This window comes from Acipenser ruthenus, chromosome 3, assembly GCF_902713425.1.
Source record: "Acipenser ruthenus chromosome 3, fAciRut3.2 maternal haplotype, whole genome shotgun sequence".
Taxonomy (NCBI): Eukaryota; Metazoa; Chordata; class Actinopteri; order Acipenseriformes; family Acipenseridae; genus Acipenser; species Acipenser ruthenus.
In genome coordinates this window covers 37,193,467-37,211,972 of record NC_081191.1, presented here as the reverse complement: position 1 = coordinate 37,211,972, position 18,506 = coordinate 37,193,467, and the positions used below count along the sequence as shown (strand labels likewise).

General features: G+C 38.5%; 1 protein-coding gene across 1 annotated transcript in view; it reads right to left on the bottom strand.

The window, feature by feature from the left end:
• Positions 1 to 18,506, bottom strand: part of LOC117394342 (sushi domain-containing protein 5-like) — a 53,428-nt gene that overhangs the window by 19,551 nt on the left and 15,371 nt on the right. The window contains exons 3-4 of the mRNA XM_033992500.3: positions 9,142 to 9,260; positions 652 to 840 (exon numbers count right to left, since the gene is read on the bottom strand). Of these exons, the coding sequence (XP_033848391.2) occupies positions 652 to 840; positions 9,142 to 9,260 (308 nt within the window). The remainder of the gene's footprint in view (positions 1 to 651; positions 841 to 9,141; positions 9,261 to 18,506) is intronic.

The following is an 18,506-nucleotide window of genomic DNA, read 5'->3' as shown; positions in this document are numbered from 1 at the left end:
ACAGTGAGTTGATTCTTGGGAGGCAAAGAGATATATCTCTACTCTCCCAAACCTCTCCCAAATGAGGCTCACCACCGGGAAGGAACCTGGTCGGTTCGATGACTTTAGTACCGAGACCGTACCACGATGGTACCAGGACGGTACTGGTACTGGTAACCTTAGTCCAGGGTCGGTACCGGTACTGGGTTGTGAACGGAGCAGGTCGATGACCTCAGTACCGGTACTGTGAGCGCAGTCCTTTATACCTTTATACCAGTGTGTTTATGTCCTCCGGGGGCGGGTCATGACTGCGTCACAGGCTTTACGAGCAGCTCTGATATATCTTATTCAGGTCTCGGGTCTTTAAGAGGTAAATACCCATACGGTAAAGGTTACATTTCGTACTTGAAAGGGAACTGGTGTTACTCCCTGATTAGCACTGGGCTCCAATGCTTACAGTATTTCAAGAGTATATACCCTCAAATTTCATGTTCTTAGTTTTTTTTTGTTTTTTTTTTACAGTACACATACCGTGGAAAGCGATCAGTGAATAATACTACCATTGAAAAATATGGTACTACCTAACTCTCAAGTTTTGCTTTGCGCTGCTTGGCAGAGAGTTTTGTGTGTTAAAAAAACACATCCTCTGGCTCTCTCTTGTCTTGTACTCACCTTTGGTACAAGACTGAACCAGCCCGTACCACTCCCCGCAGCTGTCACACAGCAAGGTGAAAGCATTCTCTCCGTTGGCCATGAGGTAGCCCTGGGCGCAGACATAAAGCAGCTCATCTCCCATCTCAAAGCCAGTGTGCCCCTGCAGAGTGGTGTGGGGGAAGGAAGGGGGGTCCCCACATGGCTTATCTGTGGAGAGCGGAAACACAGTATTAAACAGGGGGACGGTGAGAGGTTTGCTGTTCATTGGTCCGACAGCAACAAAGACTAAATACTTGTGTGCAACAGTAGCAAAAAGCTCAGTCATACCATTTCTACGCAATTAAACAAGATCAGTCATACTAATGCATTAGTAAGACCTCATCTAGAATACTGTGTTCAGTTCTGGTCACCTCGTTACAAAAAGGATATTGCTGCTCTAGAAAGAGTGCAAAGAAGAGCGACCACAATTATCCCAGGTTTAAAAGGCATGTTGTATGCAGACAGGCTAAGAGAATCTAATCTATTCAGTCTTGAACAAAGACGACTACGCGGTGATCTGATTCAAATATTCAAAATTCTAAAAGGTATTGACAGTGTCGACCCAGGGGCCTTTTTCGACCTGATAAAAGAATCAAGTACCAGGGGTCACATATGGAGATTAGATAAAGGGGCATTCAGAACAGAAAATAGGAGGTGCTTTTTTTACACAGATAATTGTGAGGGTCTGGAATCAACTCTCCAGTAATGTTGTTGAAGCGGACACACTGGGATCTTTCAAGAAGCTGCTTGATGAGATCCTGGGATCAGTAAGTTACTAACAACCAAACAAGCAAGATGGGCTGAATGGCCTCCTCTCGTTTGTAAACTTTCTTTATGTTCTTATTCCATTTCTACACAATTAAACAAGATCAGTCATAACCTGCCACAGCTGTCAATTCAAAATTACTGTTATCAGTATGATGTAAAAGTTAATGACCATGACGTATAACAATAGTACCGAATAGTATGGAAAAACGCTTATACAATTGTCATAAAACTTTAAAAACTATATATATATATATGGGTATATATCATGTTGTTCATCCATCCATCTGCATGTCACACTTTTTTCACATATTTTAATATATATATATACACAATGTATATATATACAATATATATATATATATATATATATATATACACACACACATACATACAGTATATATATATATATATATATATATATATATATATATATATATATATATATATATATATAAACACAGAACATGTGAAGTGTGACAGGCGGATGGACCACTATATCCCCTCCTCTCCAGTGGGGGATAAAAAAAAAATTTGCATTCCACATCTGTAAAAAAATAAAAATACAAAAATAATAGCAACATGTTAGGACATTGTAAATCGAGGTGGACAGGTATCTTTTACTTTGGCATTTCCATGAGGGAGTGTTCGGGCTGTGGAAACAGTTAAACAGTTTTATTTTTATTGGAAACGACTTTTGCCTCTGTGGGGTACTCATTTGCTCAGTATTATGCCAGTCCTTAAACCTTTCTTCATCTCAGTATTCATTACAACATGACAGTAGTCAGAACTCGGGAGTGAGAGGTAGTGGAATTAGAAGAAGAAAAAAGAAAAAGCTTAGCACAAACTTTGTTATTTCCAGAGTCATCTTTGAGAGGAATGCAATTAGTGTTTCAGTAAAGTTGATTTAAATAGGATTAGGTGGAGTTGAGAGGTACACTTGTACACTAGTTAGCTTGTAAAACAAAGCCCTCTAACAAGAGTGATACCACACAGTGCTTCAGTTCCTTCACTTTTGAGTTGACCAGCTTAGGAAGACAGGCCTCCTCTAAGTATCAGATAAAGCTACTCACATACTGATATTATTAGTTCCCAGAAACAGCACAGAAAGAAGATGAACTATCATTAACCATTTCTCTGCTGGGTTTCAGATAAAAAAATCTTAAAAATATAAATTGTAGTTTTCAGTGTGTCCTCTGCGTATGTGACTATCCACGTCTGTGGCTGCATGCACGAACAGTGCCCATTGATTTCTCTATTAATGGGACGATTAACAAATGTTATGCCTTGACCTTTGGGGTCGAGACAACACCAAACCCTGTGGTAAAAAACAACACAGCTACCTAAAACTAATTTAATCTTCAAAAGACATTGGGAACGACTGCTAGTTTAAATGCTTCTTTTAGTATTATTACATTAACTTTAAATCATGTTCATTCATTGGTGGATTATTTTTGATTTCGGCTATTTCCATATTAACAACCCAGTTCAGTCTTCTACCTATATATACCACTCATCATCGTAGCTCTGACTGCTCTACAAGGATGTTTCATTCTAATGAGGCTCCAGTGTTATTCCATGGTCCCAACAGATCCAACCTTTCTCTTGGGACGTTATCTGCCGCCACAGAGAACTATACATTCATAATAATTTCAGAGATATTCCAGCTTCTGAAACGGAAACATTAGTGGTATGTGAAAACCATTGTGCATACTTGGGCGGTCTTTCCAGCTGGAGAAATTAAAACTGGAAAGTGACTGATTGTGTAAAAACAGGAAAGATTCCAGCTCGCTTCTTTATTTTTCATTGTCTAAGGTGCTTTGCCAGCACATACTGTACTGCAATATTACAATATGTTGCCAGTATATAAAAACTGAAGCTATTTATAACAGTGTGAAGCAATGAAGTACATTTCTTTCATAAGTGTAAGCTCAGAAGACAATGGAACATTATTTAGAAGCAAGTGCAAAAACAAAGGCATAAGGAAAACTATTTTAACAGTATAATAAAAGACACAACTCAGAACAAATTAACTAATCATAGTAATATTATTTTGTAATATGGTATCGCTGTCCTTATCGTGGCCTTTAAAAAGTTCTAAATAACAAAGTTTTCTTTCATGTAATGTTTAGTCTCTTAATTGCAGTTTGAACATTAAAATCATTATATATCTTTTGCATCCAAACACCCCAGTTACTATGCATAATAACTTTTTTCCTCTGATATATTTTCCTGATGCACCAAGAAGGGTCCTCAGAAGAATGTGTTTCTCAGAGCAGAGCACGAAGCTCTGCCAGAACGCATCCAGTTTGACAAGAAACACAAGCACTAATATATCACTATTGTAGAATAACTTGTGCCAAGATTTATTTTAAATAGCACTTTCATGTAGTACATATATATTGTGTAGTTTTAAGGTAATTATTATGGAAATCATTAGCAAGATATGCAAGTAGATTTTATTTTATTAGTTGGAAGTGTTTTTTTTGTTCCAACCTAAAAACAAGCGTTTCAATTTATTGTAAACCACATTGTGGTCTACATCTAACTTACCCTATTTCTTTTAAGTGGTTTATTGTGAGTCTATTTTCTTTTAAAATAAATGATTATTTGTGGTTTACAAAATCATATACACATGCAAATCTGAGTGCTATAGTTAAAGACATTTGCATTGTTTTCATGTTGTTTGTTTCTGAAAAAGCTTTATGAAAATGTTTGTAATTCTGTATGGTAATTGCAGTCGTGTCATCCAGCTCCAAGTTTGGTATTCATTTTAAACAATTTTCTTAAGCTGTTTTTTTTGACTGAACGAGAATAAAATCCATGCTTCTTTTTTCTGCGCTGATTTCTGGTTGTTTTGAATCCCTTAGCAACAGTTGCTTGAGGAAATGTTGAAATTATCTTAGAACTATTTTTATTTAACTCTGTGGTGGGGGTAATACAGCAGAAGTAATTTCTGTTGGCCCTGACCAGTCCTCCATGGTTCTGAGGCTGAAAATGTGTTTCCTTTGCAAGAGCACAGTGATGTATTATCCAAAAAGAAGTGCAATGGCAGACCCATAAATGTTCCCTTTAACTGTTAGAAACGTGCAACCAAAGACCATACTGCAGACTGCATGAGAGCAAACAGCAGGACCCTCCTTTTACTTCACAACTTTTACAACTTCTACATTTCACACGCCTCTCCTCAACTTCTAAACATTCTGTATGATTCCTCGAAATGCAAGTTACACCTCGACCTTTGATGTAGGTCAGACTCATTCCACAAGATCTAAGACACTGCCTAATTCAACAGCCTACAAAAATGTTTTATATGATTTTAACCTCTGGCCTTTCACCCTATTCCAAGCTTGAAGTCACAACGTGGCCCGCCTACAGTAATTAATTTTTAGATTCACACTGTGAGAGCAAGGGAAGTTGGTAGAAGGTGGGCCTTGCGTTCCAGCTGCTTGGTTGTTCAGTGTCCAGGGGCTGATCTATCAAGGTTTATTCATATTCGTTATTAATAATATATGCATTTGTGAATGAAGCAGTGGGACTGCCTAGTTTGTTACAATTAGAAGGTTTTCACCTACCGATTTATATTGTGTCACAGCTGGTAGGGCTGCGACACATTCATGGTATGTACTGTTAAAACAGATTTTCACAGGTGAACATAAACTTCATTTAATATACTTTAAAAAAAACAAAAAACACTGTATTCTTTGGTTACGTTCTAATGAGGGAATTTGTATTTTACAATCTTAACAGGGAGAAATCTTTAAAAAAAGAGGCTACTGTTTGCTTTTGTTCACACATTGGATTATAAATAACTTGGATTTCTTATGAGGAAAAGGTTAAGTGAAAAACAGTAAATGTGTTTGTATTATAATTCAAGTAGCTGGTTAAACTGTGCCACCTGAGTTGGTGTATATATGTATATATTATATATGGAATGTAAAATGTATTTTAAAGGTTTACTCTTTAAGAGGCTTGGGGAGGTGTCACAAAGACGGCCGGAGTGGGTGGTGTCAGACCAGAAGCAGGAAATAAACAGACAGAGAGGTGTGGTTTGATGGAGCTGAGCGAATGGTTTCGTTCAGCATTTAATAAACAGCACAGAAAATAAAAGGTTTTAAACACAAAACAGGACACGGCACTTGCGCCAAAATAAATAGACAAACAAAACGTACTAAACACTTAACAAACGGTGCACGGAGAGACAAACAAACACGGTGAGTACAAACACTTCTAGATTATTATTTTACTTCACTTTACGTTCTTCTTCTCTCTCACCCGTTCTCCACTCTCGAACACCCAACCCTGAGTGAAAGAAACGTGCATCTATATATACTGTTGTGCTGGGATTCAATTACTAATTAATTATTCACTTGAATCCCAGCACGTGAATTAATTCTGTGCAACCCCGTGCTCACATATTACATTTAACCAGCACGTGAAGTGATTTGTGCCATCCTCGTGCCTAAATACAAATCTACATTTTTAAATACACGTGAAACACAGACCCGTTTATATCCCATGTACCAATGACTATACACCAACATTAACACACGCAACATACAACACATAATATGCACACAGGGGCGGGGCACATTGCCACAGGAGGCTAAGCCTCCCCAAAATAAATTGCCCAAACCCTCAAGAAATTGTTCTGACCAACACAAAAATATTTGTGAGAGAAGACCGATTTTTTTTTTTTTTTCCCCGCAAGCGCGCAAAGCAGATCTAACAAACATATTTCTCGTTTTCCTACTGCGCAACCGCCAGACTGCTAGGGCAGCTGGGATATCAAAATCAACACTGTAGACAGATACAGGATTTACTTGCATTTCAATGTCATTGGAGTAGACAATGCTTGGCTGGTTTAACATCAATTCTTCCCACCGATCTGAGCCCCCCATATCACTGCAGGAGGCAGACGACGAAAACTTGTTCCCTTGTCCGGAACATCCTCTTCAGAATTTCTACATTTATTCGATTTGCTGTTATTTATACAAACAGCTTGATCCGAATCTGATTTTACAGAACTTGTAGCAAAATATTTTAGTATACTGTCTCTTTTCACACACCACCGTTTTGTGAGAATTTGATAACTGTGACGCTCCAGTCAGAACATTCTTCCTTCGACTGTTTGAACAAATGCCACCTTTCAGAACACTGTTTGTGGTGCCAGATTATGAATGTTTCTGAGGTTTTTTTCTTTAGATTTCACCAGTCCACTCCATTTTCAGTGAAAGCGGGGTCTTTTTAAAAAGAGTCTGCAAGAAAAGCAGAAAACCACATCTGCCTGCTTTACTGTACTCCTAAATATGAAAACGTGTTTTAATATTCTGATGAAAATTAATGGTTTTGCTTACCAAAGACAGTTTTTGGATACACAGGTAAACAAGGCTGTGACGGTCCTGTTGCAGTATCACCAAGGTCCAAAATACAGGATTTAGTTGTATTTCAATGTCATTCGAGGAGCCAATGCTTGGCTGGTTTAATGTCCATTCTTCCTGTTGATCTGAGCCCCACATAGGTAGTCGAAAGTTTACGGTAAGAGTGCAGTTATTTTTTTTGAAAATATACCTTATTAAATACATTCAATATCCCCTGATTAGAAGTATGATAGTAAGTGCGTGTTTAGAAGCTTAATAGTCAGTATTAATAACTGATTTAAATTGGTGTGAAGTGATGGAAATAGTGTTCGAAATTGGTGTAGGTACTGTAGGACTGCAGAACAGGTTAACGGAGTTAAAGGTTTTCCTGACTGTTTTTCTAATTAGCTTAAATAGGCATAACATGTTTAAAATACAAACTAGTGCTATGTTAAACTTCATTTATTTGACTGCCTTATGTTACATTTCGGGTTTCCATTGGCTCATTTTATTTTACACGAGAAGACCCCTCTTTTCACTTGACGTCATGCAAATGAAGGGGAAAGGAGGAGGACGATATGCAAATTAGTGCGTAGCGTTCTAATGTGGTTTCCATGCACATAGAACAGGCACACAAGAGAATCTCACCTGGAAATCCAAGGTTGTCAGGTGACATCTTGATTGAGTGAAACTGTTTAAAGCACAGTGTTAAACTGATGTAATAAAGCTGTGATTTGTAAATACAAATATATTGTGGTTTGTCCTTTTTTTTTTTGGCTATGTACTACTATTTCATAAGCTTCGTAAAATAAAACATAAAAAACGTGATGTCAATGTGGTATTGTGAAATACAAAGATAGACCATGAAATTTAAAATGCTTACATTAACAATACATTTTTAACGCAGTTTTTACAACGGCGTGTTATTCAAAGCTGATGCCCAGGCAGAAGCGACAAGCCGCAATGACACACCCACAGCGAGCTCCCACATCACAAGCGCCGCAGCGCTCAACACGCACTTTGGGGAGGATTATTGCATTGCCGACTCCGATGCCGATCGGAACGAGATTGAGCAATATTTCGCCGAGTCATGCATCCCACCCGATCAAAACCCATTGCAATGGTGGAAAATCAACGACAAAAATTACACCAAACTCATTGTCTAAGCAGTACCTATCAATCCCTGCAACCTCAGTTCCAGCGAAGAGACTCTTTTCCACAGCGGGACTAATTGTAAATCGGCGCCGCACTTCCTCTGCCCTGAGCATGTAGACATGCTCGTTTTTTTTTTTTTAACAAAAAATATTGATTTGGTAGCGAAATATTTAGGTTATGTGAACTTTTGCACAATAATGCGTCAGGCCTACGCTAAGTATTTATTTCGCTCAGATTTCAGTTATTGAAATAACTTATTTATGTTAACTTTTGACGGTTTCATTAAAAACGGTTTAATTGTGCAATAGGCTAAATGTAGCCTGGTTACTTAGAAGGACACAAAGTGATCTTCCGTTCTCATGTTTAATAAATTATATTCAAATTGCACATGTTTTTGTTGTTGACTCTTGTATGAAATGGCAAACCTTAGCCATTACAATCTGTCATGGTTAATAAGACTTACATCATGGCTGGCGTTAGGATAATTTACATAAATGTGCACGCATTAAATATTCTCAATAATACTCGATAATAATATCATGCGAGTACTCGAATAGTGAAATAATTCCAAATGCCCATCCCTACTTTAAATGCAATAAATAAAGCAAATACCTTGTGCCTGGTTGCTTAATATGTTTTACTGCTTTTCCCCAAATTGTTTTTCAAATGTCCATTGGTGGGGTGGCATATCGTTAGTAGTGAATAATATTTCAACTAATTTATAACGCGACTTAGTAATTAAAGAAAAAAGAAAATAATTAACTCAGAGGTATATAATGAAGTTGTCCAACCCAGCTATTGCAGATCACCGTGGCTGAAAACCGTCAGAGATGTAGGATTATAGAGATCTGTGCCAGACACCTTCCACGTATACTCCCAAGGCTGTCTGGATTGGGAGCAGTGGACGTTTTCACGTGAAATGCGGGTTTCCATGTGAAAATGGGCGTGGATTTCCTGTGTTTTAAGTCATGCTCACAGGTAATGAGATTTACCTCTCAAACCACGCGCATCACAACTTCACGTGTAAATAACCACACATGGAAACTCCCCCATTTTAGGAAGGTTTTGTGAATATAACTCCTGAGTTACAGCTTTGTGAATGAAGTCTTTTTTTCTTCTTTTTATTAAAAATAGTATGAAAAAACACGGTTTGAAACATAGAAGCAGCTGGCAATACCTTGGTACTTACCTTTGTCTTTTATGCAGAAGGAATCATGCTGGCTGTTCGTATCAGTGGTGCTTTCGATTTTCACATCAACAGCTTTCATATTCTGCTGCCCGCCATCAAGCTTGTTACACACAGTGGTCCTGTAAGACAACAATTGAAAACATATTCATGCTTAGGCTCTTTACAAGGTGGTCCCAGAAGAAAGTAGATCATTTCCCCTACCTTTTCCCGCACATATGCTACACTGTACACCAATCACAGCATTCCACCAAACAAGCTCTGTGCATTCATCTCCATGTTGTCTGGTATACAGGTACTCCAACTAGTCAGTCACTCTCTATCACCTCCCTTTCAAACTCAGATATAACTGGACTTCTATCCATTCTGGAGTAACCAAAAGTGTCGCTCCAGATGAACACTTCAAAACCACACCAGCCCTGTCCCTCTGCTTTGAATGGCAGTAGGTAAAAATAATTTTGCTCCACAGAATGAAAAAAAGAAAAAAAGTCATATCAGGTTTCTGGTAGCCTAGAAGGTCTCTGAATCAAGTACGTCAGTAACATACATCCGACGTACATGGCTCTGTCTTGGGAAGTTATTTGGTCATTTTTCATTCCATCGCTGCAGTAAACGGATACATATTCCAGGCAGTAAGTTCTATTTCTAAGTTTCACAACAAGTTTCATAACAAGCAATAGCAGGGGCAGCAGTGTGGAGTAGTGGTTAGGGCTCTGGACTCTTGACCGGAGGGTTGTGGGTTCAATCCCAAGTGGGGGACACTGCTGCTGTACCCTTGAGCAAGGTACTTTACCTAGATTGCTCCAGTAAAAAAAAAAAAAAAACTGTATAAATGGGTAATTGTATGTAAAAAATAATGTGTAAAAAAAATAATGTAATTGTATGTAAAAAATAATGTGATATCTTGTAACAATTGTAAGTCACCCTGGATAAATGTGTCTCCTAAGAAATAAATAATAACAATAAGCAGTACTCCAGGTATATGCAAACACCTACTGGTTGTAAATTGTTCAGAATAATAACTTCGTTAGCAATATATTTTCTGCACCTTTACAGTAGAGAGCGCCTGTTTTTGTATGAGTGAGCTGAAGGCACAGTGCATATACTGTTTTTATATTTTTTCCTGTTTAAATGTTTGTTTCTTGTGGGACCTATAACTTCTGAACGCCTTGCCTGATTAATCTGAAAATATGTACATTATACAGCTTCATACCGGTGAGGAAAAGAAAAGGCACATTTATAGATTTTAATAACAAATAATTCTCTCAAAACATGAGCATAATCATTTGCAAGCGCACACTGATGTCATTTGACATGTTAGCCCTTCCAGTGTTAGAAAAATGTTCATCTTTTTTACGGATGTAAAGTAGCTGAATTCGTTTTTCTGTTCTCTGTGAAGCTTGTCTTTTGTGGTTGATCTTTCATATCCCCTGCCCTCAGGAACGTGCAGTGTTTCACTCCTGTGTTTGCGAGGCTCCTCAAGGCTGCTGACCGCACCACTTGACACTCTGATGCTATTTGCATCAGCCTGTCACAGTGAATCATTAGGGCTAATTACTGAGCTAATGCTGAACAACTGGAGGGCCGGGGGCTGAGTAATGAGATTTTTGGAGCTTCTCCGTTAACTTTTTTTTTTTTTGTTGTTGCAATTGGCAGGTCTATTTGAAGATTGAACCTTAAAGTTTCATGTGAAAATCACAGTTAAATGTTTTCTTTTGCAGCTCCCTGGTTATCAATGTATCTTTATTTCCAGTCACTCCAAGGCTTTGGTAAGCAGATGATAGAATGATCCTGCACTTCTGCTGCTGCTCACTGGCACAAATGACACGGCCTCCCAAGGGTTGGGCAAACAACATGAAAGGGAAATTCCAGGTGCTGAGCCCTCAAAGTATTTTGGGCCTTTATTCTTAGCGTTCTGTTTTTGTTCTGTATTGTTTTACAAAATGTATTTTTAGTTTAAATCTTCTCTGTACCAGTTGAAGATGAATATCTCCTTCTCTAAATACAGTTGACAATTTTGGGATGAATTGGCTACTAGAAACTGGACAAGCAATGATGGGCCTCCTCTCATTTGTACATTTTGTTATGCTCTTATTCCAAGGTAATCTATTACCTTTATGGTCAATTAGTAGCCCTTGCTTGCCAGGAGAAGAGCATTTCTGAACAATAACCCTCGAAAGCTGTGCTTACCAGTAGGTACTGCCTGCTCTGTCAGTTAGGAAACAAAGTGGAGAGTAGCACACTTGTACTCATTTGAGATCGAACAAGCCTTCTGCAGTGCTACAGCCAAAACCCTGAGCTTTCATACCGTGGTCCAGGTAATCAACACCAAGACATCATTCAGTAAGGTTACCTGAGATCCAAGTTTTCAGAAAATGAATGTACAGTAGTCTGCGCATATAGGAACACCTCAGTAAGAGAACACTTCACCTAAGAGAACACCCTTGTGGTGAAACAGATTTTTCCCATTGTAAATGCTCTGCCTAAAGGAACAGGAACTTCGCTTAAAAGAACACCTTTTTGGCACAGCTAGCGATTTGTAACCTGATAACTCATCATCATCAAACTTAAATTCAAACGGTTTATTCAATCTTTTCAAATGCAACTTGTCATCACGAGAGTGTCTTGAGGCACACTGATGGGTTTAGTCAATCTTTCTAGAACCGGCGTCATATCATTGCCTCGTTTTGTATTCTGATTTCCAAGAGTGCACCTCATCGTCTTGAATATTGCTCCTGTACAGGTATTCATAATTCATCTAGAGCTGCTGCTCCATTTTTAATGTGTGTGGGGGTACTATGTTAATTTAGTTTGACAGTTAAGTTTATTAACGTTAGTTTGTCTGTTTCTGTATTATTATAGTTTATCAACATACACTTGCCTATTGCTTTTCTCTTATTTATTCTGTTCATTTCTTATGTTGATGCATGTGTCATGACGAGTAATACATATTTATTGATTCATATTGTGTCTGGTGGTCAGCTCCGTCTTAAAGAACACTTCACTTGCTTCCTGAGAAGTGTTCTTTTAGCTGGAGACTACTGTTCAGAAAACTGAATCAGAAAATTGGTTTTCTGAAAATGACACTTCTGTGTTTACATGACTTGGAATAGATAATTCAGTTACAATTTTGATAAATTCAACTGTGTACATGGATTACATTTTTCAGAAAACCTAGAGCATTTGCGCATATGCATGGGAACAGACAAGACTCGGTTCAGTCTGCAGTAAAACAGAGGCATGAATTATCATATATGTTCTTATGCTGTATTCAACAGATTATTATCCCGTACATCTCTCGTGTTCTAATTCCCCAGCGTGTGCAAACTGTCCACTCTGCAATAGCTCATCCTTTTCTTCATATGAGCGACTACACCATACATATGGGATTTAATTTTACATAGCTAGAATGAATTTCTGCATGAAACACTATCGTTGTAATAATTGTTATTATAATAGATAATATTGGGTCTGTGGTTTCAATTTCATTATGTTACACGGATAAAATATCTTCGATGCGACACAGCTGTTAAACCTAATTTAGAGCCTGCTTGAACGCTAGAGCTGGCCAGTGCTGTGATAAATCGAGAGTAAATTTAAAACATTCGGGGTGTAGCTTTCGTTTCTGTTCAACGAGGATCGATAATAAAAACACGTTTTCTTTTGATTAGGAGCTGTGTTACCGAGCTGAGTTACATGAAGCTTTGAAGTAACACATCTGATTATTTTCTCCATCTTGCTTTGTTGATGTGACGCTACAGGAAGATACTTCCTACTTCTGAGGCTTGCAATGTGTCACGTGTTGGGGGAGGCAGTTGAAACCTTGTGGTTTCATTTGTTTGTGTCCAGTGGTGTAAGCTCAGTGATCAGAGGCTAAAATAAACATTAGGAACCACGTGATTTTTTTATAATAGTTACTGTACTTGAAACCTTGTCTCGGACTTTGTTTTGTCTGGCTGAGTTGGTGTTGGAGAGAAACGTCAGTTAGCTAGTTTTTGAGCATACGCAGATTGATCAACTTTACATAACATATCTTTAGATTATCTTATTTGTAATCCCTGTATTACATCCTTTCATACTTTATAATGTTATATTAGATCTCATTTCATTTGTCTACCATCTGTCCCTGTTTGTATAATTGACAAACTTTTATTCATAATTGTATATTTCATCAGATTTTTTCCTGTCTTAAAAACATTTGAATTTTTTTTCAACAATTTTGATTAGGATTTATTGATTTTTTCTTCACCTCTCCCTATCCCCCTGAAAACTTTTCAGGACATCTTTTTTTCTCCCTATGATTTGATTGTAATTATTGATTTTAATTTTATTTTCTCCTGGTCCATTTAAAAACGTTTTTATAATTATTTGATCTGATTTTTTCCTGTTCTATATTTGGTAAAAAAAAAAAAAAAAGAAATACAGAAAATAAGACTGTGATTTATACTATATTGATCACATTTTTTCTCCTTTCCCCATATCCCCCAAAACGATTTGCAATTATTGGTTTGATTAGATTTTTCTTCTGCTACTTAAAAAAAAAAAAAAAAAAATTATATTATATAAAATAATATATTATATTGCAATTCGTAATTCTGATTTTAAAAAGAAAACGGCTTGGCTTTAAAATGTATTTGCGTTTTTTACTGAATTATTTATTATTATTATTATTATTATTATTTATTTCTTAGCAGATGCCCTATTATCCCCTCTCCCCTTACAACACACGTTGTAATTGTATAGCATCTAATTTTATTATCACATTTTTTTATTTATAATTTTATTTGTACTGGGCAGCAGAGGTTATTTTGGGGAGAAATGGCAAGAAGGTGGCTCAGTGCAGATTCTGTTGCTAACCTCCTAACAGAGTCTGGCTCAGAGAGTGATTTTGTGCCAGATGACTCTGGCAGTGAATATGAACCAAGTGGCACTTCCTCCAGTGAGGAGATCAACAGTGGCCAGGAAGAGAAGCCTATGGAGACTGAACCTGAACCCTGGACCGAGGGGTGGTAGATTTCAGCCATTCTAACACTGGATCCCCCTAACATCATCCAGCTTCAAATACCCCCTTTTTCTGGTGCACCAGGTACCAGTGTGAACACAACTGGGTTTACCCCAATTCACTTTTTTTCAGTTTTTCATCAGTGAAGACATTTTTGAATATTTGGGAACCCAAACCAATTTGTATGCCCAACAATATCTGGCATAGCAACAACCTGGGGCCATATTCTAGGGTGCGCAAATGGGTCCCCACAAATTTTTTGAACTGAAAAAGTTCAGAGGCTTATCGTTTCTCATGGGACTAGGGGATAAACCTAGAATGGATTTATTTTAGTCCACCAACCCAATCCATGCTGCCCAATTTTCCCCTCCACAATGAGCCGGGACAGGTTACAGTTAATATTAAAGTTGCTACATTACAATGACAATTCTAAGGCTCTCCCGAGGGACCATCCTCAATTTGATAGGCTCTTCAAATTACACTCACTTCTAGACCATCTGCAGTATAAATTTGAAGAGACATATACACCTGGTCAAAATATATCTGTGGATGTCCCTCCTGCTGTTCAAGGGGAAGCTTCTCTTTAAACAGTATATTCTCATAAAGAGTGCCCATTACGGGATTAAACTGTACAAACTGTGAGAGTTCCATTGGGTTCAGTGTACACAGTGTGTGAAGGACTCTCAGATTGAGTCGCCTGGCTGCTCCCCATGCTTGCAGACTACTGAGAATTGTGTGGGATCTTGTTTTTCCCCTCCTAAATCTTGGCTACCATTTGTATGTAGATAACTTTTACACAGGGCCTTCTACATATCAGAAACAATGGCTTGTGGTACAATAAGACCCAACAGGAAGGGATTTCCATGACAGTTGGTAGCCAACAAACAGAAGCGTGGTGAAACCAGCGCTCTGTGCTGTGAGGAGCTGCTGGCAGTTAAATACACTGACAAAAAATATGTACCTCCTCACCTCCATCCACAATGAGGCTACTGTAGCAGTTCCTGTGAGAGGTCAGGACACACACACACAAATAAGCCCAAGTGTGTCCTGGAGTACATTACATGGGAGGCGTGGATAGGTCAGACCAGATGTTGGAGCCATACAATGCTGCAAGGAAGACCATGGCATGGTATAAGAAGCTTGGCATTGTACTGTCTCTCCCATTTCCCTCTTCCCAAGGGGTGGGGAAAAGAAAGAAAACATATATAAAAATAATTGTTCACAAAAAAAAGAAGTTTGGCATGCACACGGTCCAGATTTCTTTGTACAACGCCTGTGTAGTGTACGTAAGTATGACACCAGAGAATCGTCTCACATTTCTGGACTTTCAGACCTCTGTGATCTCCAGCCTTGTTGATACACAAGAAATACCAGAGACTGAAAGATTGGCAACAGTGGCAAGGCTTAGTGAACGTCATTTTATTCGAACGCTGCCACAGTCTGGGAGAAAAGCCAAGCCACAAAGAAAGTGCTGTGTTTGTTTCTGCAAGGGCATACGGAGGGATACGCAGTACTACTGTCCATGCTGACCCTCTGTTGTTATGAAAGGTACCACACTGTAAATCATTACTAGAAAGACTAAATAAACCAGTACCTGAGGTAACGTAACCAAAGATAGTAATAATCACTTGTTTTTATGTCATGTGACAATATTACCTTGGGCTCCAGAGGAATTATGGGTAACAAACCATTGCAGGGGCGATGTTATGTTACCCATTTCTAAAATCCTTATTTTGTGCAGTTTCAAAAAATGTATACTTATGCCAGGGTATCTCATTATTTGGTGGCGAACTGGGCACATGAAATTGGGGTGGGTGCTATAGACCAGGGTTTCCCAAGCCTGGTCCTGGGGGACCCCTGTGTCTGCTGGTTTTCATTTGAACTGAGCTCTCAATTACTTAATTGAACCCTTAATTTAACTATTCATTAGCTTAGACTCATTGTTTTCAGCTTTTAAACAGTTGGAGATTAAGTTAACTATACCATTTTATAAGTTACTTGAAATCGGCAACTTTTTAGGAGCTGAGAACAATTAAAAAGGTCAAATTAAGCACATTAGTTCAATTAAGGGTTCAAATAAGTAATTAAGAACTCAGCTGGAATGAAAACCGGCAAATACAGGGGTTACCCAGGACCAGGATTGGGAAACCCTGCTATAGACCATGGGCTACATAATACGAATTGGAAAAGTCAAAGTGGCCTGGTGTCAGAAGGATTATGGGTAACAAACCATTGAAAGGTGATGTTATGTTAGCCATTTCTAAAATCCTTATTTTGTGCAGTTTCAAAAAATGTATACTTATGCCAGGGTATCTCATTCCTTGGTGGCGTACTGAAATTGGGGTGGGTGATTATACCATGGGCTGCATATTTCGAAGTGGAAAAGCTAAAGTGGCCTGGTGCCAGTCTAGAGCATGTAAAACCTTCAGGACCAATGCAAAGATATTCACATCCAGCAGCTTCAAAGTTTCTAAAATCTTACATCAAACACTAGGATTTTAGGGACTAAATGAGATGTAGGTATAATACATTTTATGACAAAGTAACATTTTGTTTACAATAGCTGTATTTTGTGGTCACATGACCATAAACATCCACAAAAATGTGGTACCAATGAAAACTTCAGTGTCTAACAAAAAAAAGCTATATATAGTTTGCCTGGGGTATATGAAAGGGAACATATGGTAATTTTGATGTAAAACAGCCAACTCCCAAAATCACAAAATTCTTGTAGCACACAGCATCATAAGGGCCTCAGCAGAGAACGGGTTAAATATGTACCGGTATGTATATAGCAAAGTCCCCAACATTTTTATCTATGGAAATACATGGAAATGAGAACGTGACAAAGCAAAAATGCTGTTTTCCCCAACTCACATTCTTCTGGTACATAGTCTCTATGTCCAAAAAGTTTAACAGCTAGCATGCGGAGCCACCGGAAAGTATACAGAATTGGGTAGTAATATGCCTAATTAAATATAATGTTTGATAGATGTAAAGTGTTGCACACTAATCACAAAAAATGTTGGATCGTAAACTGAATATGTCATACTGAAAAAGAACATGCTGCTGCAAAAAACACATTAGCATTGCTATCATTCAGCAACCATTCAGTGTGAGGAGGTAATTAAATAGGCAACAGGATGCTTGGCTGTATAGTCAAAAGTGTTCAAATCAAGGGAGTTTGTATAATGCACTAGTGACACTACACCTAGAATACAGAATTCTGGTCTCTGCACTGTGGAGAGTCTAGTGAAGAGCAACCAGACTAATACCAGGACTGAAAGGTACAAGTTATGAGGAAGGTTGCGGGACCCTGTTTAGCTTTGAAAATAAAAGGATTAGGAGGAAGAAGTTTCTAAAATCCTAAAAGGATTCGACAAAGTTAAGCCTTGTCACTATTGCCAGAGAAGCACAGAAATACTGTAAGAAGACACAGTTGGGAATTGATTAAAGACAGCCTCAGGTCTGAAGATAAACTAAAAGCCCCTTTCACACTGGCGCTCTTACCTGGGTCGGCAGCGACCCACCTCAGGATGTGAGTCGACATGCTTTGACCCGGGCTGTTCATAAGCCGATGAAGTAAAAAACAGCCATGCCTTTGTGAAGGTTTCACTTCAGCAAGGAACATTTCTGTTTATTCTGTTTAGCCATATTTGATGGTGACACACCATGAGCCAGAGTGCAGCAGGGATGAAGAAACATTTGCTCTAATCAACATTTGGGCCGACGGTTCGATCCAGAGAAGCTTGGATGGAAGTGTCCGTAACAAGCACGCCATCTTGAAAGCCCAAACAGATGAAAGGGTGCCTTGTGAACGTTGCTGCTTCCATGGCATTGTATATGTGCATTGTGTATTTGCTTCTGTCACCCAGGTCGATCCTGCTTCTTCAAAAAGCAGTGGGAAATCGCGTAGCCGACCCGCGTGACACCGGGACCTGACCCAGATAAAGCATGCCAGTGTGAAAGGGGCTACATCTTGTACTATAATTTACAACAATCAATGGAACTAATAGCACGGGTAGCACACAAGTATCATAGTTTCTCGTCACTTTCCAAAATTCAGCAAAGGATGCATTGTCTAAAATACGATGTGATACAGAGTTAATTATGCCACACAGGAACCCCCCCAGCTTTCTAGTTGAAGCTTCTAGAAACTTAAATTCCAACTGTAAGCCTCAGCTGTATTGTATTTCACTAATGCAGGACAGTAGAATTAGATGAAAAACTAGAATGCATCCAAGCACATACAAGGCAAGACTGTGTTCACAAGCTTAAACATCAGGTGGTTGGCCCCTCAACCCCCCTGACACTGGTCTGTGGTCCAGTCGATATTACCTCTATTCTCCCTCTGTTCTCAGTCAGG